Consider the following 27,606-nt stretch of genomic DNA (forward strand, 5'->3'; position numbering starts at 1 on the left):
CGCCAACTAAAAACATATTTATCACGTACATTCATCATTGCCATCATCGGCCTTGATCCATGCACCGCTGGATGATGGCTTCCCCCAAGCCGCAAAGCTACTGCCACGATCCCGCCACATGACAGCGTGCGCGCACAGGCCGATTTCGACAACCGTATTTGTATCACATTTAAACAAAAACTGTATCCTGGTTATGCAGTGTCAGAATCATCTCTCGAAATGTCACAATCACACCGGTGCTTTAAGCACGGAGCTGGTCAGTCACTGATAAGGGAGAGGAGGGGCGGGGGAACGACAGGTAAATAAGGATCATGCCGCGGCGCTGCAGTCATCAACGAACCAACACAGGCTGGACGCTCAGGCGAAAGGGAAGGTGTGTCGGTTGGGGGGGGGGGGGGGTGGCGGCCGCGCTCAGTACTCCTCCGTGGACGTGTGCGGGGATGAGTAGAAGCTCGACGAGCGGGAGCCCGGCACGGAGCAGGCCGCCTCCGCCGTGAGCGCCGCCATTTTGGGCGAGACGCTGTTGGGGTCCCGTGCGCCGCCACCGCCACTGAGCGAGAATCGGCGGGCCGCGTTCCCGCGCCGCGCGCTCGGGCTCAGCCAGCCGTCCCTGTCGGCGGCCTGGAGCTTGAAAGGCCCCGCTCCTCCTCCTCCTCCACTCGCCGCTCCTACAGCGGCCGCCATCGCCGCGGCCGCGGGGCCGCCCTCCAGCTCCCCGGTCTCGGCCACCAGCGTGAGGTTGGACTCGATGCGCGACACCGTGTAGGTGCTGCCGGCGCGCGCCTGGAGGCAGCGCGTCGACTTGAGCTCCAGCTCCTCGTAGCTCGACACGTCCACGAAGGGGCACCAGCGGAAGGCCCGCTTGAAGCCCACGCGGAACCTGCGGGGGCGGCGAGACGTCACGCGGGAATTGTCAACGCTCCGCTCCGCTCTGCTTTTAAATTGGGGGCTTTTACCCCCCCCAGCCCCACCTCCGGCCCCCCAAGCCTTCCCCCCGCCCCTCCCCAGCTCCCCCAGCCCACCCGCATGGTGACTTGATTTGTTTCGCTTTGTTGGGAGAGTGGAGGGTGATAGTTAACATGATTCGACATCATACCTACGTCGTCATCATCATCATCACCACGATCCATGGGCAGATAGCCGCGTAGGTGTCCACTGCACATTTCGTCATTTGTTTCCACATTCCTCTCTGTCTTGTGCCACTATGCTCAAGCAGTGCCACATCTTTCTGACACCAATCACCTACGTCGTCGTCAAGCCATTCTCGTTGAGGTTTTTCTCTCTTTCCAGTTCCTTTCATTTTCCCGAACAATACACTTTTAATGTTCCTGTTGCTGTCCATCCTACATGTGTGACCAAATAGCGGTAATTTATTTCTCATCACTGCCTGCATTAGGTCTTCTTCTATGTGCAACCTTTTTCTTCAATGTTGGTCATCACAACATAGATGTACCTACACCATTTGGTTTAGTTTGTTGTCCTTTCCCCGTATATACGATTAGCATGGTTGGCTACATAAGGTGCCAAAGAAGTTCAGCATACATACATTGAACCCAAAAGAAACCAATTGTGAATTAACAACCGCTGTGTTTGCCGCACGGTGCATTCAAAAATAAATAAGAGGTTAAGAGCAGCTCAAAGTTGGATCACAAGACGCCCCGAGAGATTTGAATGTGTAGTTCGTTGTACATTGTAACGCTTGGACTGATGCTTGGGCACACTTGCGCTGGTGCCACATTAAACAATCCCCGTCTGTCGGGGAAATGTCACGACTCGGATTTCAAAGGAAGAAAAGAAAAAAAATCTAATTACATTTCACCCTTCAATGGGAAATCCCACCACGTGCCCTCATTCCCTTGCCACACAGCTCTTCCCCATTCCAACGTTTAATTCGAGTCTTCTCTGTCTAGAACGGTTGGCTACGTCCGGTGCGAAAGAAGTTCAACATACAACCCGTCCGAGTCACTCATTCTAAGTGCGGTCGAGTGTCAATTGGAATCCCTCGTTACCAATCATCGCCGCCTCCTGAAAAAATAGTCATGCCTGAGGCTTTCCTGGGTTAACAAGCATCGTAATAATAATAATGAATACTCCACTGGTGATGCACATGGAGACAATGCTGATGCGATAGCGAGACGAGGCTGGCAGCCAGGGCTGTTTTCATTCGTTAGGTAAAGAGCTCGCGATCGCATTTTGCCAAAAAAGTTTTAGTATTGACATTGATGGACTTCCTCAACTTGTGTAAGCATTTCTCCATTATATATCTGGGCACTAAGCTGTTGCAATACAGAATAACAATAGCCCCCTGTGTTGGCTCACTGCTGAATGAAGGCCTCCCCACAATCCTGTCCCTAATGGAGATTGCTTGACCACACAGCGCTATGCTGGTCTGTGTGGGCTGGTGTGTGGACAGCATAAACAGACCGTTTCAAATATCAAGCATCGCTCACCAATGATGTTAGCCGTTCGCCTTGGTGGCCGGGAATCAAAGTCAGGTCCGCCCGAGTCATTGGCACAGTCGAGGCTAACCACTGTGCCACCGCCTTTTACATTCATGTCGTGCCTTTAAGGTCCAATACTTCACCCCGTTCTCTCAAACTCTGTGAGCTCAAGAGTCTGCGTGGGATGCTGGGTGAGCATTGCCCTCAGTGTGCGGCGATCAGGAAGATTTCGGTCCAGCCCTGGGTCTTTCATCGTGAGGAACAATTTGGCCTTGAATCATGTGCCCCGCTATTGGTCACGCCAACATATTGACATCTGTGAAAAACAGCTTTACGGCTCGTTGGATTCCTCCAGTATAAATACATATTCTGGTTCCGAACGCGGTCCAATCGATCGTCTGGGTCTCGGTATAGCCAAGGGATCGGTAAACGCGACTCTTGCAAAACTCAGCATCGTCGTCATCGCCATTAATTGCCAGGAATCTTTATGTAACACCCTCTTCAAAGCTGCTGCCGCTGCTGAATCATGCTACATCAATGAGCATAATCACCAAGCTATGGTTACAGGCAGCCCAACAAATTTACACATTTGCATGTCAAACGGCAGCAAGAGGCAATTGTGCATTCTCACATTCAACGTTTTTAAACGTGAAAGTGATTTCCTGCCCAAATGAGCGTAGAGGCGTTGTCCATCTCCCATTTGCAGCCATGAGCCAGCGGTGGAAATTCTACATTCCCATGCTGGGAGCAAACTTCATCCACAGGACAACCACTGTTGACTTCCCCATAAAGTGGTAATTGGTATATCATTAAACACTCCGATTAGCACGGTTGGGTATGTACAGTGCGAATAAAGTTCAACATAGATACATGAACGCCAGGGGGATGATTGGCTGGGTCAACACGCAACCAGGCTTTGAACTCGGAAACTTTCGATCGCGAGCCGCTTGCTCAACCGCTGAGCCACTTGCAATGCCGCTATGCCAGTGGACTCGGGTCACTCTTTGCGAATGAGGCCCTGTCCTTGTCTCTCAACTTCTCGCCCTGGCCAAGCGAAATGACTTGAAACGTACATTGCAGATCATTTGGCTGGAGTGCGCTTGTAGAGAAGACAGCGTCTTAGAGAACATTGGGGCAATGATATGTAAAGAATATGAATAATAATGAGAATCAACATAGCAATGTGCCTTAACAATAACGTATTCAGTCGGTTCATATCACCTGTTACGGGACGTGGATTGGACTCGAATGAGAAGTAGCTGCAAAGTGTCCCAAGTAGAAGAAGAATAATTATCTCAGTATTTGCCAATTCTCGATGAGAGGGAACTTATGAGAAGCCCGAGGAAGAACGGCAGACAAGCGGGAAGGCAGCCAGTTGGTGAGCCGGTGCTACCAAGCTCTGCGCTCCGCTGTATGTTCAGATGCGAGCACACGGCACGTTAGCCAACTGCCGTAGTCGGAGGTGCGGGGGAAAGGACAACAACAAACTTGACACAAAAAGCAGTTCCGAAGGAAAATCAAAAATGAGCATTCGCATGGAGGGATACGTGCCGGAAATCACGATGGGAGGCAGCAAGGGGGAAGACGTGGATCGGCTCGTGAGTGCAAATGTGGAGACATGAAATTCACCAATAACGAAAACAAAGCGGGCTCTGATGCGACACATCACGAGTGGTGCCGCTGAGGTGGCATTGAACAACATCGATTGACTCTCCACTTCAAAAAAACACGATCAACATTTCGACACGTTCATCTGACGTTGCTCGCCGCGCGTTGATTTGACAACGGTGCAATGAGACATTTAAAATTCCGATTGTAAATTGTACGGTAAATCAGAGCCTCTCACGTGAGTGTGTTTCTTCTGCCTTGTGGGCAGCGGTGGTGTCGAGGTTCGCATGGTGCGCTACAAGCCCGGCCACCCGAGTTCGATTCCCGCTCATGGCCAACACCAGTGACGATTACCTGAACCGGTCATTGGCCTCCCCTAGGTCGACTCAGCCTCAAACGAGTACCTGGTGTGGTGTGTAAACATCGCCACTGGGGAGACAAAGGCGGCCTGGCGTGGTACTGGCCACCCACCCCCTTGTGTGCTGTGCTGGCCTTCATAGGTACTCGCTAACAGCACTTGCCCCAACAGTCTGTTAAGGCTATATGGGGGATCTTTGTTTTGTTTCTTCTGACACCGTTCTGTGGAGGCATGCTGAGCACTCTTACATAACTTCGAGGTAAATTCTACACGTGTACCACACATTTACCAATGCAGTAGTCCCTCGGTTAAGGGTTTTAATCCGTTCCACGGAAACTACTGTGAAACCGAAATTACTGATGATCGAATTCACTTATAATTTGAAAAGTAAGTAAGTCCGCAAGAGAGCTGCTTCCACTGCCAAGACAGAAAACGCAATGTCAATTAAGCCAGTCGATGTGTAAACCCTCATAAATGGACTTCACTTGTTGGCTGAGGGCATACCTCAGCTCCATTTACAAGCACTGTGATTGGCCGAAATTGGTGCCACGCGTATATAACTTAAACATACCGTTAAACAAAATTTGTTGACGTTAGTCGAAAACCATGGGGTGCTATGAGAGGCAAAACGTTAGCCTAAAACCCGTTAACCCAATGTCACTGTTAACCGAGGGACTACTGTATCAATGCAAAGGTTATGCAGGCGCCCATTCTATATAGGAGAGACTGGCTCCCACCGGAGCAATGCGCAATTCTCCAACATTCACTCCGAGCCTGTCGTGATGGGGTGAGCGCGCAAACCCTCTGGCGCCTTGTTCCCACCTCGACGAGAAAGCCGACACATTGGGGTTGTGTTGTTCCTTTCTCCTCCCCCGTCCACCCATTGCTGGTAATAGAGACATCGGCACGTTCACGGAAAACGCTTCGCAAGTGAACGCTCGTCAAAGGTGAGGTGGCTTGGGTCGCCAGGCAGCTCCTCAGAGGTCAGAGCGCTCAGCCGGCACAGCTGAGGGCCCTGGGTTAGAATCCATATCTCAGCTGCGTGCGACTAAAACTGGTTTCATCAAAGTGTAGGGAGTTGATGGTTTTATTCCCCGGTCAATATTGGCTGACATTGAGGCCCGTCGAGACCCATAGACTTGCACAGAAACCCATTGATTCAAATAGACTGAGTTGTGGTTAAAATGGATTCTCAAGCATAGTGAGTTGGTGATCTCAGCTGGGTCAACAATGGCTCGCATAGAGGTCCATCAAGACACATAGACTCACACAGAGACCCGTAGACTCACACAGAGACCCATATATTCACATAGACTTAGTTGTGATTAAACTGGGTTCTCACGCATAATGAGCTGGTGGTCACTGATGACTTTGTTCCGCACTTAATTGGACACAAGTTCTGAGAATAAAAAAATCAGCATAGTAATACTGCACGGTTCAATTCTGAAGATCAATAAACAAGAGCTCCACGTACGCTCCAATTAATCTGCGAATATTAAACTTAAAAAATTCGCCCGTACGGTAATGAGCAAGGGCTTCAAGGACTTGTGGCCATGATGTTTGCGCCGTAACATGGCGCACGGCAATGTGATCCGAGTGAATACTAATTACATAAAAAATATTAAATTTATAACGGACGGCTGTTAATCCACCAAAAAACGGCAATATCCACGGGAGGTACAAAATTACAATTGCAGATCCGCAGATTTGGAGTGGTGCTGCCGTGCGTTTACTTTGCTTGTATAATTTTCGCTCGCTCGCGCACCGATGCGATTTTGAGAGCGCGTTTACGGGCGCGAGGCCCCCCGCGTAGCCAACTTATTTCTGCTGAGATTCTCCGAGGAAGCGTATTCTCTGTTCGTTCCACCAGCTCTCGAGAGGGCAGATGCAACGTGCAAGCAACTCCCCACCCCGTTCGGTCCTCTAACCCCTTCAGTGCAGAATACCACTGAATGCAATGCACACAAACATACGCTTTGTATGTTTCATTTTAATATTTGACCAGGTAATGTCCACTGCTCTTTTTTTTATTAGTTTAATTATGGGTAGTGTTAGGATAGATATGCGATGAAATGAAAGAATCATAGGAAGTGCAGAGCATATGTACTGCGATACGATATGGCTCGCGATAGAAAAAAGGCAGCGTGATACAGTACTGAGAGAAAACGGTAGGGGAGGCACAGCTATTGCCGGCAATGGGATTTTACGTTGATTTTGGGGCAACATTTTTCAGTTTCCGACATACGGAAAATTTGGGTTACGAATCGTTCTCGGGAACTGTAACCCCTTCCGTAACCCGGGGACTGCCTGTATAGCAAAATAATGTGGACTCCACCTGTTCCATCTGGATGGGATAGGGGTGGTCCCCCTCGCACACTGGGTTTTCTCCGGGTGCTCTGGCATTCTTGCCACATGTGAACACTCATTAAATGACCGATAACACCTGAACACACATAGAGGCCCGCAGAGCTTGGACAATTGTTGGTGCTGGCTCATTGGTTGGCTCCCTTCCCGCTTCCCTGTAGCTCCTCGCTCGCCTGAGTCACACACTCTCTCTAGGGTAGTGAGCAACTGCTGCGAGTGTTACAGGTTACAATTATTGTAATTACGTCACCATCTCAGCGTGGATGAAAACGTCAGTTGGTCAGAACACATCTGACACCGTGGCATTGCATGAGCATGTATCCCTTATTAAGAAAAGTGGATGAATGATATCTTCTATGTAAATGACACAACTCATTATTGGTTGACACGCTTTGCCCGAGTCAGGAGCCACTTCATGATCACATTAATATTGTCCGCGCCTCTAAAGTGTTGCAATGCACATCCACAAGTTATGGTAACTACCTTGCTTATTTTCCAAAATGTGCTAGTCCTGCGGCAAACCCGAGGTAATTGAATTTGTCAGCTCAAACCTTCGTGACAAAAATCGTAACGTTGGTGAAATAAATGGGCAGCCCGATCATCTCCGTGTGTGGGGTGTCGACAATTCTCAACTGGATAAAAAAAAAAGTGACATTCACGTTACTTTCACAACCATACGGAGAATGTTTAATCGTAACCAACGGAGTTATAATTTCCACAGGCAACAGTGAAGTATGGCTGTGCACTGTTAATAGCATTTGTTTTTTAATTTGACATTTTGGATACAATGCAAGTGAAGTAATTGTGAAATTAGTGAAATCCTGCTTGGAGCCGCAGGCACGCGTATTAAATCCACTGTGACCGCCATGAATCGGCAGGAGTGGATTAGGTTCTTCCTCGACCATAATCCAGTGCCGCACATCGCACTCTCTAGGATGCCTTTGAATCTGCGACCACAAGGCCTAATTTAGAACCCCAGGGGCTTGTAACAACATCCGGCTTTGGCTGCTGGTTAATCAGTCCCCTCGCAAGCGAGGCTTACGATCGAGGGGTTGCTGCCACCTGCCCTCGTTTTCCCAGCGTCGTCCCCCTTTTCTTTTGAAGTAGCCGTCCTGGGAAATCTACATTTTCCTTAGTTTTGTTTTCAGTTGCGTAATGTCTCTCGCTCTCTCTCCCATGTGTGTAATGTCCTGTCTCGGAGACAATCGGTGATCATGGCCTTTCTCCCATTTAGCCCTGTCCATGATATATATAACTTTGCAGTATATATTCCTAGCTGTATTCAATTGTCAAAATGCCTTATGTAACATAACGGGTTACATAATACTGTGATAATGCACCATCATGGGACCTCCCTTGCCAGTATCAAAATATAAGAGTAGGTTTTATTGCCCGAAAGGGTAAAACCTATTCTTATATTTTGATACGGCCAAGGAAGGTCCCATGATGTAGCTGCTTAACCAAGAGCTATAAATGCCCTGATAGTAGCATTGTCTTTGTGGGGTTAGCCTTTTGGCGTCTCTGGTGTGGACCAATCAGTTTCAAAGACCATGCATATACTACCAGAGCATGTTTTTTTGTTTGCATGTTCACCACAAAGTATATGTGGTTAATGCAGCGATGATTCCTTGCAAAAGATTTCTGTTTGGTGTTTTAACATCTTCACACCTGTTTTATTGCCAGTAAGGGTAAAACCTATTCTTATATAATGCACCACTCAAGACGACGCGTTTACACACAGTCCTCTTCCATCACTGTGAGATATCCTTCATGCAACGATATCTCAGGGGGTTTTATTTTTTTTGCATTTCAGCGTTCGGCAAGCGGACATGCAGGCATCTCTCTTTCACCGCGGGATCGCCGATCATTGTGAGAGGCGTGCGAGCGACGAACCGCATTGCTGCGGATTCCGCAGAGTCAAACCGGGCTCCTCTGTGCGACGCAAAAAACCTGACACCACGAATCATCCAGGTCGTAGCATCCGGATAAGGAAGTGCCCGTGGCCAAGTAGCGCATCGTAACGATGGGAGTTGTCACGCAGGAGGAAGCTAAGTCCTGCCGTTACCGTACGACAGTGGGAGCGAACGATTGCAATAAACACACCCTTGTACTGTGGCGTCGCCTCGTTCTGTATCACCAAGAGAGAAAGTTTTCACGCAATAGATTATAACAGTACGCGACAGTGCAAATAACTTGTAAGATAATAATAATCCAGATTAACACCGTTCCCTTAACATAAAAAAATGACGATGACCATGACAACGATAGTAATTTTCTGTCGTTGTTTAAACTGCCACTGGATGAAGGCGTCCCCAGATGTCGCGTCAGGCATGGGAGGAATTGTTCCACCATACATCACCACGCTGGTCACTGCGGAATGGCGCAGGGGTGGCCCAGCATCGCTGAAGATATCACTCGCCACCGACGTTGACCGCGGCCAGGAATCAAACTCCTGTCAACGGGCTCGTCAATATCATGCGCCCCAAACCCACTGTTTCTGCTGCTCCCCAACTGTTTACATATGCTGTGCATTAATGTATCAAGCAACTCCTTTCAAAGATGCGGCGTCTCATCCTCTAATCTATAATGTAGCGTATCAAATATTGATTGGCGTGGATTAAATAAAGATTGGTTGATAATGGTGGCTTCAGTTGCTCAGGGGTCTGCAGCCTCTGCTTAAGAGCCCTCCGCATCAGAGTACATTGGTGCATGGAACTGATGTAACCACATAATCAACTGTCTGGGAATGAGAGCGTCAAAGGCAGAGAGGATTTTCCCCTCAAAGCATAAACATGCGCAGAGTGTCCCTATTTGTATTGCCTTCTGTCGAAACGAAACCGGATTAAAAGCAAAAGGCCCGTGCGAGTACACATTGGGAAGGATGCGTATTCACACCCCCGAGATCACCGCGCGCTCTGTCGAACGGCAACGCGTCAGATCGAACGCGGTGAGCGGCGTTAAAATGTCTTGCGGAACGAGCGATGGGAGGTTTTTGTCAACGAAGCATTTATAATTTTTTTCCGACGTTGACCCGCGAGTGGATTGAAATCGTCAAAGCCATGGTGACTGCAACGTGCGGCCCAATCGCAGACCGAAGCAGTGGACTGAATATTTGACTCTCCCAAGACGATTAGATGATTAGACTAAGAAAACGACATTATTCTTCCCACGGTTAATATTAATGCACAGCAACAATTCCAATTTTGCAGAGGTCCCACAGTCGGGCGCCACAGTGACGAGATGTTAACTACCTCGCCTGGTATACAGGAGGTCGTGGGTTCGATCCCGACCCTGACACCTGTTGTATATTTGGAGTTTGCGTGTTATTCCCGCGGTCGCAATGATTTTTCTCCGGGTCCTCCGGTTTTTCCCTCCCCATGATAGAAACATGTTGTTGAGAGTATTTGGCTGCTCTAAATGTCCACATGATGATGAGCCACTTCTATCAGCTGTCATTTGTGGCCAGGTCACTTCTGCAAAAGAGCTCTATAGGTCAGTAGGTCTTACCTGGTAAAATAAAACAAATTTTAGTTTAGGTAATAGCATCAGCAGCAGTCGAGTGTATCATCACTGTGCACATGCATCCTCTCTATTTGTGAATTGGGCATTGTGGTCGTTATATGTTTCTCGGGTCTGTGTGACCACAGTCACACAACTGACCGGAGAGCGTTTTAATATTTCCGTTTGTGTGTCATCAAGTAAACGCATCTGCCGCTGACATGGTTTGTGCAGTGGATGCCGTCTGACGGCCGTGGCCCCCGCCAGCATCGCGGGAGAGCGAAGGCCAAGGAACAGGGACAATGAAACCCGCGGCGCTAAGCGTCGACTCGAGCTCCGCAGGTCGCCCACGAATAGACGCAGGCGATGACTCAACACGCAGACGATGTAAACACGGGCAAAAGGCAATTTGTGTAATACAATTTGAATAACGTATTAATTACTTGGCCCGTGGCAAAAAACCCAACGGCACAGCGTTTCCCTTCTCAATGTGAACTCCCCCCGTGATTTCACACAACGAGCGATCTATTTTGCAGGAGCGTAGAGGAAGCGGCGTCCACTTAACTATGAAACAAAATATTTTTTTACTTTACCAGGTAAGGCCTGTTGAGCTACAGAGGTCTTTTTCGGAAGCGACCTGCCTGTCACAAATGAGAGCTCAATGAAGTGCCTTATGTGGATATTATTTCTTCATAGCAGCCAAATATCCCCAAACGCATGTTGATTCTTAATGTGGGAGGAAAAAACCGGAAGACAATTCACGCGACCACGGGCAGAACGTGCAAAGTCCAAACACACAGGCACCAGGTCGGGATCGAACCCACGACCTCCTGTGTACCAGGCGAGGTAGTTAACATCGGCGTGTTCTACTCCCGTGAGCCGCATAACAGCCGCACGCTGGCATGGCGCGACTTCACTGCGAAGTGCTCCAGTGCGCGGTGTCCCGAGCAGTTGTTCCACAATGTTAATCAGGGAAAAGGGACGAGCAAGGCATCGGCGAAATCCGCTCCCGAGCCGCGTGCGGCACGTTTAAGGGCTGCTTCGTGACGTTATTCACATGCGTTGCGCTTCTTATTTTGGTTGCCGACGCGTGGCAAAGTAACAACCCGATTTAGGTCTCCCGCCCCTTTTGCGTCGTGTCACAAGTACGCCGCCACTTCATGATGAACACCGCCACCCGATTTGCGTCGTCTCAACCCGCACACTCGTGTCGCTGACAGCATCGTCCGTCCATGATCGTTATCTGTCGCCTCCACCACCTACCCCGTGAATCGCTTTGATTGACGTCGTTTCGATATTCGTCGTCGCATGCCTGTCAACCCCTTATCAGTGCCCTACCGTATTACAGACCAATTCAGACCTTATTGATCACCCTGTGCTCTTAGAAATCGCAACGTTCATCCTACAAAGTAAATTCACAAGGGAGAAACACAAACAAATAGACAAAAAAAAATTGCCAATATTGAAACGGCTGTATGACGTATGGACCTGAAAACGGAATTTGCCTGTACAAGAATACGGGTAAAGCGTATGGGTTGACAGCTACGTCGTCACACCTTTCAGGAACGCACAGTCCCTGCAAGGATGTGGTCACACCACTGCCTGGCGGAAGGAAGGAAAAGGGCTTCAACGAGACCAGGGGTTGGCAACCCAAAACAACAAGAAGAGCCATGTCCTCTTCGAATCCGGTAAAAGACTAAATTAGAGAGCCGTGGTGTATGTGAATACGAGACGGCACTAACATCAAAGCACAATTTTTGTAAGCACCATTTTAAGAACAGCACATGCACACAGTGATTTGCAATTACTGCATCACAATGATTTGTAATTTCCGCATTGCAATTATTTGCTATGCGGCATTACAAAGCATTGTCGGTCTCTTAGACGTTCACCATTTATTGAAAATAATTCGGAGGGTTTCTTTTTACTTTGCAATTACCGTGTCGGGAGCCGCGAAGCAGTCCTTGAAGAGCTCGCACGCGGCTCCGGATCCGCAAGATTGCCGACAACTGAACTTGAGGGAGCTCTTGAAGAGGCCCTCGAGGGTGAGGTCATTTGGCCGTTCTCTACGACGCCGGCCACAGGCGTCTCGGACGAGGCGGGGGAGTATCCAGGCTTTACGCCACCAAACGCAGGCCTGCCGATCGATCGGTAGCCACTGCACTGTGGCGCACCCATTTGTATTGCTGGGTGGACAGAGAGCACCAGGGAAGGCATTGAAGAAACCTGCCCCACTGTTTAAACTGTGACCTCTGGCTTGCAGGTCCGGTGTACTAGCCGCTGCGACATCGGTCACTCGGGTACAAAGCGAGTTGATCACGAGCAGTACAACGCCCCGAGAGCGTTTGTTTGCATGTGAGTGAGAAAGAAGCTTATTTAAACTAAAAAGTATTTTTACTTCACCAGGTACGGCCCACTGCGCTGTGTAGCTCTTTTTCATAAACGATCTGGCCAAAAACGATAGCTCAATGAAGTGGCTTATCACGTGGAAATATATAGCAGCCAACTACGCTAAACGCACGTCGATTCTAACTGTGGAGATAAAAACCAGAGGACCCAGAGAAAAATCCACGCGATCACGAGGGGAACATGCATACTCCAAATATACAGCAGCCGGCGTCAGGGAAGCAATCGAACCCACGACCTCCTGTATACCAGGTGAGGCAGTCAACATTGCGCCACCGTAACACTCGGGGCATCCGCTCAGAAACCGCATCGTTCATGGTAACGGCAACTACGCACGAACCTTCGCGCACTTGAATTCTCTGAAATGACTCAATACGCGCCAACAAATTGCTGGCAAATATAATCACCCCCGACCGACAAGAAAAATCGTTTTCATCAGTGCGCGAGAAATGAGTTGCGTTTCACAACGGGTATGAGTGTGGCGGTTTGTTATTGCCAGCGATTTGGGTTTTGAAATTCTGGGCAAAGTGTTATTATTATTATCATTGTGGTGTGTACCGGGGAAATCAAATCTGCCAGACTAATACCGGACTGTTATTGCTAATGCAGCAGGTGGCGTTGACCCACGAGTTACCAAGAGACTCGTACATAATGAAACAAAAAAAGACAGAGACTCTTTCTCGCCTTCGGTATTGAAATGCAACGTTGGGGAGCGACCCCTGGATCTAACGCTGCACTGTGGAAGCCATCGCCCACCCGCCTCCTCTCATCGTCGCTGTGGACACTGAACGTACGTCTGAAGCAGAGGTCGCAATCGGGTACCCGATACCCGTACCCTACCCGATACCCGTACCCTCCCCGATACCCGCACCCTACCCGATACCCGTACCCTCCCCGATACCCGCACCCTACCCGATACCCGGCTACCCGTACCCGGCCGGGTATCAGGTATGGGTACGGGTAACCCGTACCCTACCCGGCCGGGTACGGGTACCCGTTTGCGACCCTGGTGCGGCCGGATACGGGTACGGGTAAGGAATCAAAACCCCTTTGCCACCTCTGCTCTGAAGGTAGCAGCTGGTCCAAACAGCTGATCTCTTTAGCATCATCATCACCCCCTTGTTGCGTCGGGGGTTTGTTACAAGTCTGAGTTTTGGTTTGGGGGTTGACACAACCTATCATACTTCTTGGGACCATAAAATAGGTACTACTTTGTGAGTAAACTTAACGGTGCTTGTGAAATAGATTCTCCAGTACCTGCCATAGGAATGTGGAGTTTACACCACTGGTACAGGGCTGTGATCAAGAATTGATCACTACCTCCATGCCTTGTTTGAGCAGGACATCATTTCGATTTTTGTCCTACCCATTCACAGATTTTAAATTATTGCTGATCACCCCGGCCTCTGCAGAACACCTCCAAATAGCACCTATGCACGGTGCGAAATCAGCTATACATACGTGCATACAACACAGCATCGTCACTACGACAACAACAATAATACAAAACTAACAATGAAAGAAAGAACTTGCCTTGTACTGCATTGCATGTCACCGTTTTTTCCCCACCTTGTTTCCATTTACGACAAAAAAAAACCACGACAACAGTGACTTGGAATAAGAATACGCTGACGTGATGATGATGATGACGACGACGAATTGTGAAGCAATGAGAGAGGCAAACACGCAAAATTGATGAGGATGAATGGCAGCAGCAGCACTGCATATTGGACTCGGACGTAATGAAGTCAAGCGAGGTGATGGAAAGTCACAACATTTACAATCTGAGTAAATGTTGTGGCTTTGCTCTCCAACACACACCGGTGTGCTGTACTAGTTACGAATTGGCCACGTTCTGTTTACGTGACAAACCCCTTACTAATTCGCTGTGTCGGGTGGTTGCGAGTTTAACGACACATTTATAAATCACCAGCGAAACGTCGAATTCGAATTGTAAATGCTGTGGGTTTTACTCTCCAACAAACCAGTGTGTGCTGAAGCATCAACCGATCGGTGGAGTTTTGATCACATGACAAACCTGACCAATTGCCTGCGTCGGGCGGTGGCGGCGGGTTTTAATGACACACATTTTATATTTGCACGATCCAACCCCCCAAAAAAAACACACTTCGTCATGGCATCGAGATAGAGAGAGAGGGAGGCAGGCGGGGGGGGGGTACCTCACCTGTTGTTGAGGCAGCAGTAGATGATGGGGTTGTACATGGAGCAGCTCATTGCGAGCCAGAACACGGCCAGGTACACCTGCTGAATGTACTTCCACTGGAAGAGTTCACTGTCGATCCCGTAGACCAGAAAGTAGACGTGGTAGGGCAGCCAGCAGATGGCGAACGTGCACACGACCACGATCATCATCTTCACCACCTGTAAACAAAGCAGCGCGGTGACGGCAAGCGCAGCACACGCAGCCATGGAGTGTTACGTAAAAATATAAATACACACACGCATAATTGGGAGTGATGTTTTGTTGCTCAAATGATGAGGATTGAGGCATCGGTGTTTCCCCATTCGTTGCCCTTAGCAATGGTGGAAGTTCTGTAATCACATAGCGAGGGGCAGTCCACGAATAGGGCATCTGCTGTTGATTTCCCCCACAAATTGGTACTTAATTTTATAGATGCCAGATGAGATGATGGGTTGAGTCCCCCCAACCCCCAATCCCCAAACAGGATGTAAACACGCAACGTTCTGATTGTGAGCCACTCGCTCGATCGATGTACCAAGCTTGACGGTTCAATATCAATTTGGATAATTATAAGTTGAAAGCAAAAATAGGCAGAACACCATTCTCTATCTCCACAATATGAGTAGAATTATATATCAATCCATCTGTCAGCCTATACCATTGGTCTTGAAAGCCAAGAGGCTGATGAACGAAACAATATTTTGTATATTTATACGTGGAAGACAAGAAGGACATCACGTTGCTTGCATCATCGTGGCATTTAGAATGCACAATGTCCCAAACAGCATCAGCCAAATACAGAATGCATTATGTTCATTGTAAGTTCCATCGTTATCATCAGCTTTGATCTATCCACCACTGGATGAAGACATCTTAAGGACATTGTCATCTCTCACGACCTTTGCAATATAATCCACTTTGCTCCGGCGCACGAGCTCCATTCATTGCTCCACATTCAGAGTGAAAATCGTGTCGAGAATGTGCCCTTCCATTCCATTGTAAGTCTCGACCCACTGGCCATCGCCATCATCCCTTCTAGCAAGGTGTTCTGCACAAACCCAATTCACCTTTCCTAACTTTCAAGTCGATGTCTGCGATGTCTCAAACTTGCGTTTGTTCTTACCCTAATTTAAATTTCGATTTAAAGCTTTCGTGACTGCAGAAGTTCATATTCTGAGAAGAGCTATATAGCTCTGTGGGCCTTACCTGGTCAAATATCTAGTTAGTTAGTTTTCACGCAGAGGTGCGCGGTGGTGGGGGGGTGGAGGTGAACCATAAAGCGGGATAGGCAGCGAGAACTGGCAGCGCTAGCAACAAATTGCCCAAGCTCTGGGGTCCAATATCGGGATGGTTGTTCCCCTCGTCCCCCCCCCCCTCGCCCCAACTCCATCACCTTGCGCTTGGCCCGCAGCTGCTCGTGGTACTTGTCCCCCGTGTCGCCGGGGATCTCGCTGCCCCACAGGGTGATGCCCACGATCGTGTACGCCACCGCCATGGCCACGAGCGGCAGCAGGTACACCAACACAACCACCACGATCTGGTTCCTGGGGGGTGGTGGGTGGAGGGGGGGGGGGCAGCGCCAACATCGCCACCGACAAATGCACAGCAGCAGCAGCAACAATAATAAGGCATCAATTCCTCACGGTGATGTTTAACGCGAAAAAAATCGCTGGTGTCGTTGCGGGGAACACGAGCGACTCAATCAATGAAACGCAAAAAAAATGGTCCAGAGGAAGTTTTTCTTTTTCTTTGCTGGACCCCACTGCTGCTGAAATGATGCACTCTCAGAAGGCCCTGTGGCTGATGGGATGTGTCAAAATAATGAGATTTCTTTTGGTGTGGAGGGACACGGAGTTGGAGGGGGTGTATCGCTTGCTTATTTATTTAGTGAGGCGATGTTTTGCACGTGGAGCTGAGCTATCTAATTAGGCCAGTGATGTCCTGCTCACATGAGCTTTGAGGCATTGGTGCTCATACCCTGTTTACAGCCCTGAGTCACAGTGATGGAAATGCCACATTCCTATGGCGGCGGGAAGGGGAGGGGCATGCCTACCCATACAACTACTTGTTGACTACCTCGCCACAAGGTGACGCTCTTAATCAAATTACTTGACCGGTCATCGGTACAATGACTCAACTGGACGACCAACCTGTGCGAAGTGGGAAGTTTTTGTGTTTAGTTTTTCGTTCCTCTACCCTCCGCACCTCCGATGAGCAAGGTTGGCTACGTACGTTCACCATACACACATAAAATACGAAGTTACAGCTGGCTGAAAACGACAATTAAAGACGCCCAGCTCCTACATAGTTATGCTAATTTATGTTCAACAGCGATGGTAAGCGCCCACTTGGACCCCCGATCCTACTCGTCGATGTATATTGAATAATATTAATGTATAATAATATGATTCGAACTTGTAATGTGCCGCGCGGTATCCGCTCACTCTCGTAGTGAGAGAATGACTCGGAGGTGCGATGAACCGCAGACAAGCGGGGAAAGCAGTCTCCGCCGTGAGCCGGCGCAAACAATTGCCCAACCTCTGCGGTCCTCTACGTATAAAGGTGTTATTGGTTCATTCATGTGTGTTCACGTGTGGGAAGAAAGCGGAGTGCCCGGAGAAACCCAACGCATGCGAGGGGGAAACGCTCTATCCCATACAAACAAAACAGGGGGAGTCCACATTTTTTCTGCACTGCCAGGGTATGACACCTCCTCGAGGCCTACGGGAAGGGAGGTTCACAACATCTATGCGAGGCACCAACCCTCGCCGCTCCACGGTGCTGGATTACAGGCCACGTGCATAAGCCACCACCACCGCCCGGCTATTGCTTCAAGTTGTGCCCCAGCTGCCAAATTCATGCTGCCGCTCAAGACAGCTTGTTGGAGGCCGGACTGGTCACTCGATATAAGCAGAGAATCTGGACACGCGTCGAAGTAATGATGACGTGAAATGTGATCAATTCAAATGTTACGAATCTATAGCAAGTTATGGTGGCCAGAGGATAGTTATTCTAGCAGGTGGAGTTAACAGCCTTTTTTTAAGGTCATTTTCTCAATTTATTATTAACGAGATGCAATATCCTTCGTAAGGGAGACTTACGTGATTATAATAGGTGAGACTATGATGTGTGCTTCTCTTTTGAGTTATGACATTCATACAAATTTGGCACCTCTTGGGAAAGGAAATAACAGTGCTTTTAACATACAATTCCCAGCAAATGCCATATTTACTAAGCATCTATAGTGCTTGTGTACCATAGTGGCAATGTGTTAACTACCTCGCCTGGTATACAGGAGGTTGTGGGTTAAATCCTGACCCTGACGCCTATATATATGGAGTTTTTGCTTGTTTTCCCCGTGATTGTGTGGATTTTTTTCCAGGTCTTCCGGTTATTCCCTCCACATTTAGAAACATGCGTCGAGAGTATTTGGCTGTTATACATTTCCACGTGATAAGCCACTTCGTTGAGCTATAATTCGTGGCCAGGTCTCTTCTGAAAAAGAGATATAGCTCAGTGGGCTTTACCTGGTTAACAAATACATAATTAAATCGTAAAAAATATTGAAAAAAATAGGTTGATTGTTAAATTTTAGCCACAATTTCTGTACAACAGGCACCGGTCACCAACCAATAAATCAACTTGAAATGATTATTTTGGAATATGTCATTTAAACGGTCTCGTGATCTCCTGGATGCTACCGTGGTGTCATGATCGGCACACTGGGTTTTGAATCCAGAGGTCACTGGCTCAATATGCCGGCTGCCTCGGTCCACTCAACACACAAATGTGTTCCCCACGCGTGTGATGGTGGGGTAAAGTGTCGGTGCTCCCAATTCTTCGTAGGCATATAGTTACCGTTTAAGAGTAGGCCAAATATAATCGCTGTTGGAGTCCCTTCTATTTTCAGTCGTGTGAGCAAGAGATGTAAGGGCTGCAATGGGCTCTCGTAAAACTTGGACTGAAAAGTCTGATCTCACAGTACATAGAGTAAGAAGGTGACGACTTCTCTATCCTAATACCATAAAACAAATATAATCCACTCGTGAGACTTTGAACGTGCATCCTTCCAGTTTAATTGGTGCAAGGAATAACATTTTGGGGTGGCACAATGGTGAACGCAATTCGCCATCAACTTGGTGCCATGCGTTTGATTGCTGACCATGGTTAACACCAGCGGCGAGTGATATCCGAATAAGTCCACAATCAGTCCTCCTTCACCATCCCCGGACAAACCAGGTTGGAGAAGTATGGTCAACCCCCCGCCCACGCAACATGAATTACAAGGCATGGGGGATATCTTCATCCAACAGAGATTGCACAAAGGGATGCAATTTTTTTGTTTATGATTAGTATCATGTATATCTGCCATTTAGAGGCATTAAATATCATCACGGCTGTGTTATTTTCTGTGGGGTGTAGTGAAACGATCACGGGAAATTGCTGTCTAGAATTGTGCAGCGATTTCATACATGTTTGGCAAGTGGTTATTGCATCTTCCTGAGCTCCCCCACAATTTCGAGGTCAATTTATGCTCTGAAAATGTCCTTTAATTTAAATTCGAAGGAAATTAACGCCGGAAAGGGGGGAAGCGAGAATTTAACCGGTGGCATCAACACACAGCGGTGTGTGTCCCACGTTGCCAAATCAGCGATTCTGCCATCGCCAGACCTAGCGACCTTTTGGGTTTCCCTAGCAACAACATTTTGTGAAAGTGGACAAATCTGGCCACTGTCTGGGATGAGGACAAGATGCGGATGTAGAAGCGATTTCAGGTCTGCATTAAGGGTCCTTTATCATTTTCTTGGTTCTTTCGGTAAAGTCACGTCGAAGGGAAGTAATAAAATAATAAAAATAAAACATAATAAAATAATTCTCACGACGTTTCGGCCACAACTCAAGCAGCCGTCCGGTTATTCCCTCCACAGGTGAGGACGTCTGCTTGCGTTGTGGCCGAAACGTCGTGAGAATTATTTTATTATGTTTTATTTGTAATATTTTATTACTTCCGTTCTACGTGACTTTACTGAAAGAACCAAGAAGATGAATCCCTGCAGTCACAAAAGCTTTAAATGGTCCTTTATCAGTTCGCTCTTTGTGACACTTGGTAAAGTGTCTAGTTACACGATGTCAGGTTTTTATTTAGGATTCTGCATCAATCAGTTTATGCTGTGTAGCACTGCGTAAAGTGTCTAGTGGAATGTTTGAAGGTCTTTCTAGAGCGTTTGGTGGCTCTCCGCTCTAAGGAGTTGGAAACTATGTCGTGTGTGCCTTGTGGTTCATAGTCATGTGAACATTGCGGCTCATAGGCTCAGGAAGTTTGTTAAGGGAAAGCTGGTAAATGGTGCAGCCCTGCAATTTCTTGCTCACGTCACTGCTGGCGAAAGAGCCTCTACTAGGCGGGAGCTCGAGAGAGTCTCTCACGGGCATTTGGCCTCCTCTTGCAGGCTGGCCAGACGTCTTGGCTCGAGGTAGTAGCAACCATACCTTACCCCACCACCACACACGACCTGCCGATTAACTAACTGTGCTGCACCCACGTGTACTGTAGGGTGGACAGAGGCGGCAGCTGTGGGTGGCTTTAAGAAACTTGCGACGTGGTTTTCACTACCACGCCGGGAGATCGAATCGAACCTCTGCATCGCGAGTCCAGGAGAGCGCCGCTAACCATTGCACCACGGCAGCATCCGTGCGCACGCGTGTACCTACGCACGTACGCGCGTACGTGCGTAGGTACACGCGTGCACACGTACGCGCGTACGTGCGTACGCGTGCGGTGCGTCAGTAAGCAGGAGGAGAGAAAAAGGAACGGACACAAGTTTGAGGTTCACGTGATCGTCTTTGGGGAAGGAGATGTAGCAGATAAAGCGGCCATGGCTGTCAGCCACCTCCGAGTAGTAAAAGAAGGGAAATGCGAGCACCACGGCCAGCAGCCAGATGATGCCGATCAGGACCTTGGTGGCGAAGGCCGAGAGTCGTGGCCGCAGCGGGTGGATTATCGCCATGTACCTGGGGAGAGAGAGAGGGAAAAGCTTTCAGTCTGTCCTCCTTGGACGCGAGGTGTTTTCAGAACGCGAAATTGACCCAGCGCGATTAATGTATTAGGGAACACATTTCTTATAACGCGCATGCGAATTGGACACAACGCGATTGAGTGAACAGAACTGCGTCGTGTGAGTAGGAGTAAGTGGTCGTATGGCTGCCTCGGCGTAGCATCACACAAGGCGGGATACTGCTTGATACTTCTAGATGCTACCCACGCGCTTCAGTCTTTGTCCAGCCTGCATACACATCTCACGTGTTATCACAGACTGTGCTTTACCCTATATTATTTATTATAACGCGATTTTTCCACAACGCGCCATTCTTCAGGAAGGCAGCTACCGCGTTATAGGAGAAGAGACTGTACAAGGTAAAGGTGCAACCTTGCAATTGCTGGCTCATGCTACTGCGAGCAGAAGGCCCTCAACGAGAGTGCATTCTGACCATCCAGCAGTTTGTCACGTGTGTACATTGCTGCTGTCAGGAATGGGGAAGCATCATCGTCAGAAAAAAATTGAACGTTAATGTACGGATGCTGTCACAGAGGGTGCAACGGTTAGCAGCACACTGAACTTGCTTCCCAGAGGTCGCCGGTTCGATTCCATCTCCCGTAGAGGCAGTTGAAACGTTGGTTGCAAGTTTCTTAAATCCCCACCGCCTCTGATCAACCCAGCAGTGCGAATGGGTTCCACCACAGTTGAGTCAGTCGGCAAGTTGCGTGCGGTTGGGGTAAAGTGTGGGCACTCCCACCTCTTCCTTGACGTGTGGATAGCTTGGAAGAGAAGGCTAAACACCCTCTAGGGGTTTCTCTAGAGTGTGTGTCTTGCTCACACACACAAAGACACACCGAGTGTGTGTCTCGCTCGGCGTGTCTTTGTGTGTCTCTCTCTGCATGTGTCTGCTTATGCTGTTCCTGTGTCTGTGTTTTATCATTCATTCTTACCTGATGATGGTTGCTTGTGTTGCCACCAAAACGTCGTATTCTATTATTTTTTTTATTTTCTGCGTGACTTTACCGAAATAACCAAAGAGTAGTTTGTGAAAGTCCTTATGTGCTGTGCAGTACATCAATGCACGTATGTACACCAGCATGTGATACTGAGTCGGGCCTGTAGGTGGCTGGCAGGGTTATTGAGTAACCTGACCTGTACACCAGTCACGTGGTTAATGGCGACTCGGTTGAAAATGGCTGTGTGTGACACACGTGCTGTTGCATTTTACAGATTACCACAATAAATGTGCTTGCCCTCGATTTGGAGCACCTGCCCACGTCCTTCATTTCGAGTGTGCAACAAAAACAACAACAAAAATCTCGGGAAATCGCGGGGGTGCCAATCGACACGGCCCACGGCACGTGCGTCATTCGTTGACACGACTTCGGGCTCCAGACGTGGCGAGCGGAAAGCGCCACTCGAGGAACATAATTCCACGGTAGTCTGTGACCACAACGGATTTTCATCAATCAGGGGGGAGAGCGTTCAAACCTGGGGCCAAAACAAATCAGCGGGAGCTGTTGGCGCTCTCCGCAACGCTCAGTTAACCGCCCTGCGCAGCAACAAATGGTCCCATGGTAAATTTTAGTTAATTAACCTTGCATGCAAAATATTTGTGCGGCTCAGCTTTGTTTGTGCACCCGTATAATGAAGCCAGTCTCGGGGTGGAGCGGTGGTGCAGTGGTTAGCTCGATGCGCTATGAACCATCAGTGGCGAGTGAAATCTAAGCTGTACCTTGGTCTCTCAGCTCTCGACCAGCACTGACCAGCCCGGTGAAGTATAGTCAAACAACCGCCATGGTTGGCGTGGGATGGCCTTCCTCAAGTAACGGATTGATTAATGGCCATAAATTATTTTGTAAAAGGAGGAAATATTTTTAGTTGTCGTCTCTGTAGGATGGAATGCACGTGCATCATAACGCCACATATGTAGCATATTCACAAACACACAAGAGAGAGTAGCCATTCGTTATTTAATGGTGGTGACAGTCAAAGTGGTGGACACACAGACGAGAGAAAATGCGCAGTGGGGCTTGGGTAGGGCCACGTCATGGCTAGAGGGGGCCGATGGTCAAGAAAAGTGACGGAGCGGCAGGCCAAGGATCGGAACGTGTCCGAGAGAGTACGTCTTCTGGGGGGAGATGGAGCGATAAAATCAGCTCGTGTGCAGGTGCTAGGTGAATTTCGATATTTGCAGCGCTTGGAGTGGCCTTCATCCAGCAGCGGGTTGACAACGGTTGATGATCATAATAATAATGATGGAGCATCTAGCATTCGTGGCAAGTGTGTTGCTTGCATTCCATCCAACGGCACTGTTATTCTTTGGCCGAATCTAATGCAAATATCCGGTGAAAATTGAGAGTTTGGATGTCTGCGTGTGCATTCATGGCTTGTAGTTGCTGACGCTATTACCTCCCAGTTCCATGCACCCGCAATTGATCTCTCTCCTGAGTTGGGATTGTCTCGTGCTCCTAATTCTGGAAGTTCATCGATTGCCATTTTGGGTTTGTAAATGGCACGGTCCCGCAAAGCCATCGCTCACTCTGATTTCAGAGCTGGATGCTGAGCGCCGCAGCACACAATTTCCTGAGAGTTCCCCTATCGTCTGTAATGGCACTGAACTATGCGTGTCACACATACGGAATGACACCAAACGATTAAAAGTGTGGGAAATTTCATGGTGTGCTTGCCACAAAGCGAACCACAATACTTTGCTGCTGATCTCGTCGAGGAGAAAAAACCACCATCAAGCAAACTCCTGGTCATTCTCACAGCAACTTTTGGCGGGCCGTTGAACAAAGACAGTCAACTGCATCGTGGCGCTTTTAGACGCACTTCTGCGGCTGTCTGGAACGCTCTTCCTTCCCACATTAGGAAGCCACTGGAGCGATGCGCTTTAAAATCTAGTTTGAAAACTTATTTCTGCTTTTTTTTGTTTAGTTTGTTGTCCTTCCCGATTACAACGGTTGGCTACCTGCGGTGCGAATGAAGTTCAACATACACACGTACCTACAGCACTGGATGCTATACACTGCCGCACACAATTTTCCCGAAGAGTTTCCCCCGTCGTCTGCAATGGCACTAACTATGTGTGTCACATACATAATGGCATAAAATGATTCAAGGGTGGGGAAACCGCCCGATGGCATTTCGGAGTGGTAAGTGTCACTCAGGGTTAGGATGTCACGAGGCGTGTGTTAAAAAAAAAATATATATATCCAATCACCCCACCAAATTAGATTTTTCTCTTCATATCCATCACAATTCATACGCGTGTGCGGAAAAGCATTCGTCCCATGACACCCACCGATCGCTGCAATGCCAGAGCCGCCGCATCATCTCGCTGGGAGATAAATCGCAAGCGACATCGTAGCAGGCACTGCATGACATCCTTCACGGTTGCCTCTTTACGCGTGCGCGTTACGCTGCCTCTCCTTGAAGGATCCCTCACCCGCTTTGTTTCCCGTCACATTCTGGTGGGTAATGGGCAGCACACTTGGACTTCCCAGAGGTCTCCGGTTCGCCTCAATCTCCTGGTGCGGCAGTTTGAAGCAATGGCTGCGAGTTGATTGAAGGCTTCCCTGTTGAACTTCTTTCGCACCGCATGTATGTTGAATTTCTTTTGCACCGTACGTAGCCAACCGTGCTAATGAGAGGTGCGGGTGAGGACAGCATACAAACTAAACACAAAAAAGTAGTTCTAAAGAAATTAGTTTTTAGTTTAGATTTAAAAGTGCATAACACATTCAGCATTAATGTGTACACCACAATTTGTGGATTGGCAGGCAGTGTGTGGGGCAAAGTGTGTGGGACTTTCCACGTTTTCCCCGGCCAGTGTAGAAGAGTAGGCCAAATTCCCTCGAGGGGGGTGGGGCCCTCTAAAGCTCCCACGAGTGGAGACTCTTCCGGCAGCAGTGGGGTGAGCAAGCAATTGCAGGGCAGCACCTTTACTTTTTTTACACAAATAATAAAATTCAGTTGTCAGTCACGGGGGTTGTTAGAGACCATACATCACCCTTTTGGTCATTGTGGGTTGGTGAAGGGGGTGGGTGGCCAGGATGTTTGTCCTTGATTGGAATACAACTCGCCATCTCCTGTGCCACCACTCCCAACCTTTTGCCATCATACACTGCAGTGCAATACACTGCAGTATATTTCACTGACCCTGTAGTATCGAGGAAAACAGTCGCCTTCCCATTCATCAGGAGCTCAATAACGTCCTTCGTCATTGCGTGAAGTAACGCTAGCCCTTTTGGACCCATCAATGTGAATTCAACCCACGATGAAGCTTGGAAAGCTGAATGGAGTTCCAAAGAACTCACAAACAAGCACCTTGTGAAAGACCCAACGCAGAAGATCCATAAAAGTTTGATCTTCTACGAAGCTCATGGTCCACTCTAAACCGCATCTGCACAAACCATGGCAGCAGATGTGGATACCTGATGTATAAATGGAAAATAAAAAATTATCTTGTGCGACTGTGGTCATCCAGAACAGACAAATACGAAAGAAACATCACAGCGATACACCCCACTGCTCCTGACGCCTACTGTAGATTTGGAGTTTGCGTGTCTCTCTCCGTGTTCGTGGGGATTTTTTTCCGGGCCCTCCAGTCTTCCCCTCTACATTTAGAAACATGCGTTTAGAGCATTTGGCTGCTATACATTTCCACGTAATAAGCTACTTCGTTGAGCTATCATTTGTGACCAGGTCGCTTCTGAAATAGAGATATATTGCTCAGTGGGTCTTACCTGGTAAAACATTTTTATTAAAAGTTTATGAATCAGAAGTCCATAGTTTTTAGAATGTGAAATGAGCCACACAGAAGAAAACCCTGTAGTAAGTAAGCCAGGGCTGATATTCTCTCCACAGAATTCTAATTAAGGCTTCCAGCATGTTCAAGTCATGGGCCAGGTTTACTCCTTGGGCAAATAGCCTAAACAAATCACATTGCCAATTTTGCTATTGATGGTTAAGGGAGGCTCTGGGACACTTTGCCCAAAACAACTATGAAAAGGAACATATGGCACCGCGTGCAATCACACACCCTTATATGTAAATCTATACAACAAAAAGGGCCACGGTTCTAAGAGTCCATGCCCAATACTCTACAGACGATTGTGTCAAAGCTACTTAATAGACCGAGCCGGCGTGATTAGCCAGCGGCACGAGATGGCACTCACACTATTAGCATTTGTTACTGATATAATGACAGTGCCACGTGTGTACTCCATACGTCTCGAGAGAGCCAGCTCGGAATTAAATGTCCCATTCAGGAGCAAAGCAACATCTTAATTCTCCGATATCTTCCACTTGATTAGGAGCGCGATGGTTAACACGGCCACACGTGCAGTACGATGTGTTACAACAAGGCGTGCTGCATTCAGCAAACGTGATTGTTCAGAGAAAGGGGCTTTAGCAATCAGCCGGCCTTATCCAATGGCCTTCCACCTTACGACCAGTGGCATCTTGCCACTCTAGTGGCCAGTGACAAAGGAGCAAACCTTAGCAACACCCCATCGTCAGCCGTACTCAATCTACTGCTGGATGAAGATATTGCCAAGCCTCCACCGCCACCTCTCACGATCCTTGCCAAGTGGCAATCCACCCAACACTAACAGTGCTCACCTGCTCACTATAAAAACCGTCAAGTGGTGATACTGCAGTGTGTGTCGACATTCTTTCGCATCGTACACAGCCGACCGTGCCAATTGGCAATGGTGTGCAAGCACCAGACACGTGATCTATGTGCCAGTGAAGAAGGGACATTGCCCGAAACGTCGCCTATGCAATATTTGTTGGCCCTTTGAAGACCACGGTGTTATTGACGAATGTGAGATTGTACTCATTGTGAAGAGGATCAAATGACAAAGTGTGCAGTGGACACCAACTGGCTATCTTCCCATGGATAGTCTGTTAAGGCTATACAGGGGATTTGTGTTTTTGTCTAGGTGTGTGAGTCTGTGTGATGGTCAGTCAATAAGAATTTGAGTGTGTGCAGGTGAAGACTGTGGATGTGAGTGGCTGCGAGTGTGTAAGTGTCACCGGTAGTGTCGTTGTTAGCGCACTGCAACCAATGCCCATGGCGAATATTTCAACCGGTCCTGGGCCTCCCCGAGGTCGAATCCTAACAGTGGCACCTGGAGCAATGTGAACACATCAGCACTGGTGTTGGCCACCAACCGCCCTCGTGTGCAGTGTTGGCCTTCATAGGCACTCGCAAACAGCACATGCCCCAAAAAAGTATGTTAAGGATACACGGGGGACCCGTGTCTTGTCTTTGTGACCGTAGTCTGCAGGATGAAGACGTTTCATGCCGACACATTTACGTTCAGGCACACACGGGCACTGACCATGAGTATCGGCGTATTGTCCCCAGACTCAGCAAAGAGACAGGGGGTGGCGGAGTGATCCGCGCCAAAGTATGAAGGCGAGGCTCGGTGATGGGCAGTGAAATTTGGCCCGACGCGAGAGAGGGTGCAAATTAGGGCGAGTTCACCGGGGGTCAGCGGAAACTCGCGGTAACTAACAGCGAGGTGGGGTAGTGGGGGTACCAAAACATCTGATTGCTCGGGGAGGGGGGGGGGTTTCAGTGTGCTCGGTGAGGCTTGCTTCCGTAACCTGGTCGACTCAAAGGCGGCATCGCATCCCAGAAGGGCGTCGTTCAAGTATAGTCCTACCTCAGGCCGAACA

General features: G+C 48.5%; 1 protein-coding gene across 1 annotated transcript in view; it reads right to left on the reverse strand.

Annotated features, from left to right (window-relative positions):
- Positions 1–411: 411 nt before the first annotated feature.
- Positions 412–27,606, reverse strand: part of LOC144731998 (substance-P receptor-like) — a 68,549-nt gene continuing 41,354 nt past the window's right edge. The window contains exons 2-5 of the mRNA XM_078613181.1: positions 20,693–20,887; positions 16,272–16,422; positions 14,861–15,057; positions 412–880 (exon numbers count right to left, since the gene is read on the reverse strand). Coding sequence (XP_078469307.1) covers positions 412–880; positions 14,861–15,057; positions 16,272–16,422; positions 20,693–20,887 — 1,012 coding nt within the window. The remainder of the gene's footprint in view (positions 881–14,860; positions 15,058–16,271; positions 16,423–20,692; positions 20,888–27,606) is intronic.

The sequence above is a fragment of the Lampetra planeri genome, chromosome 41 (assembly GCF_965212315.1).
Source record: "Lampetra planeri chromosome 41, kcLamPlan1.2.h2, whole genome shotgun sequence".
NCBI classification, from domain to species: domain Eukaryota; kingdom Metazoa; phylum Chordata; class Hyperoartia; order Petromyzontiformes; family Petromyzontidae; genus Lampetra; species Lampetra planeri.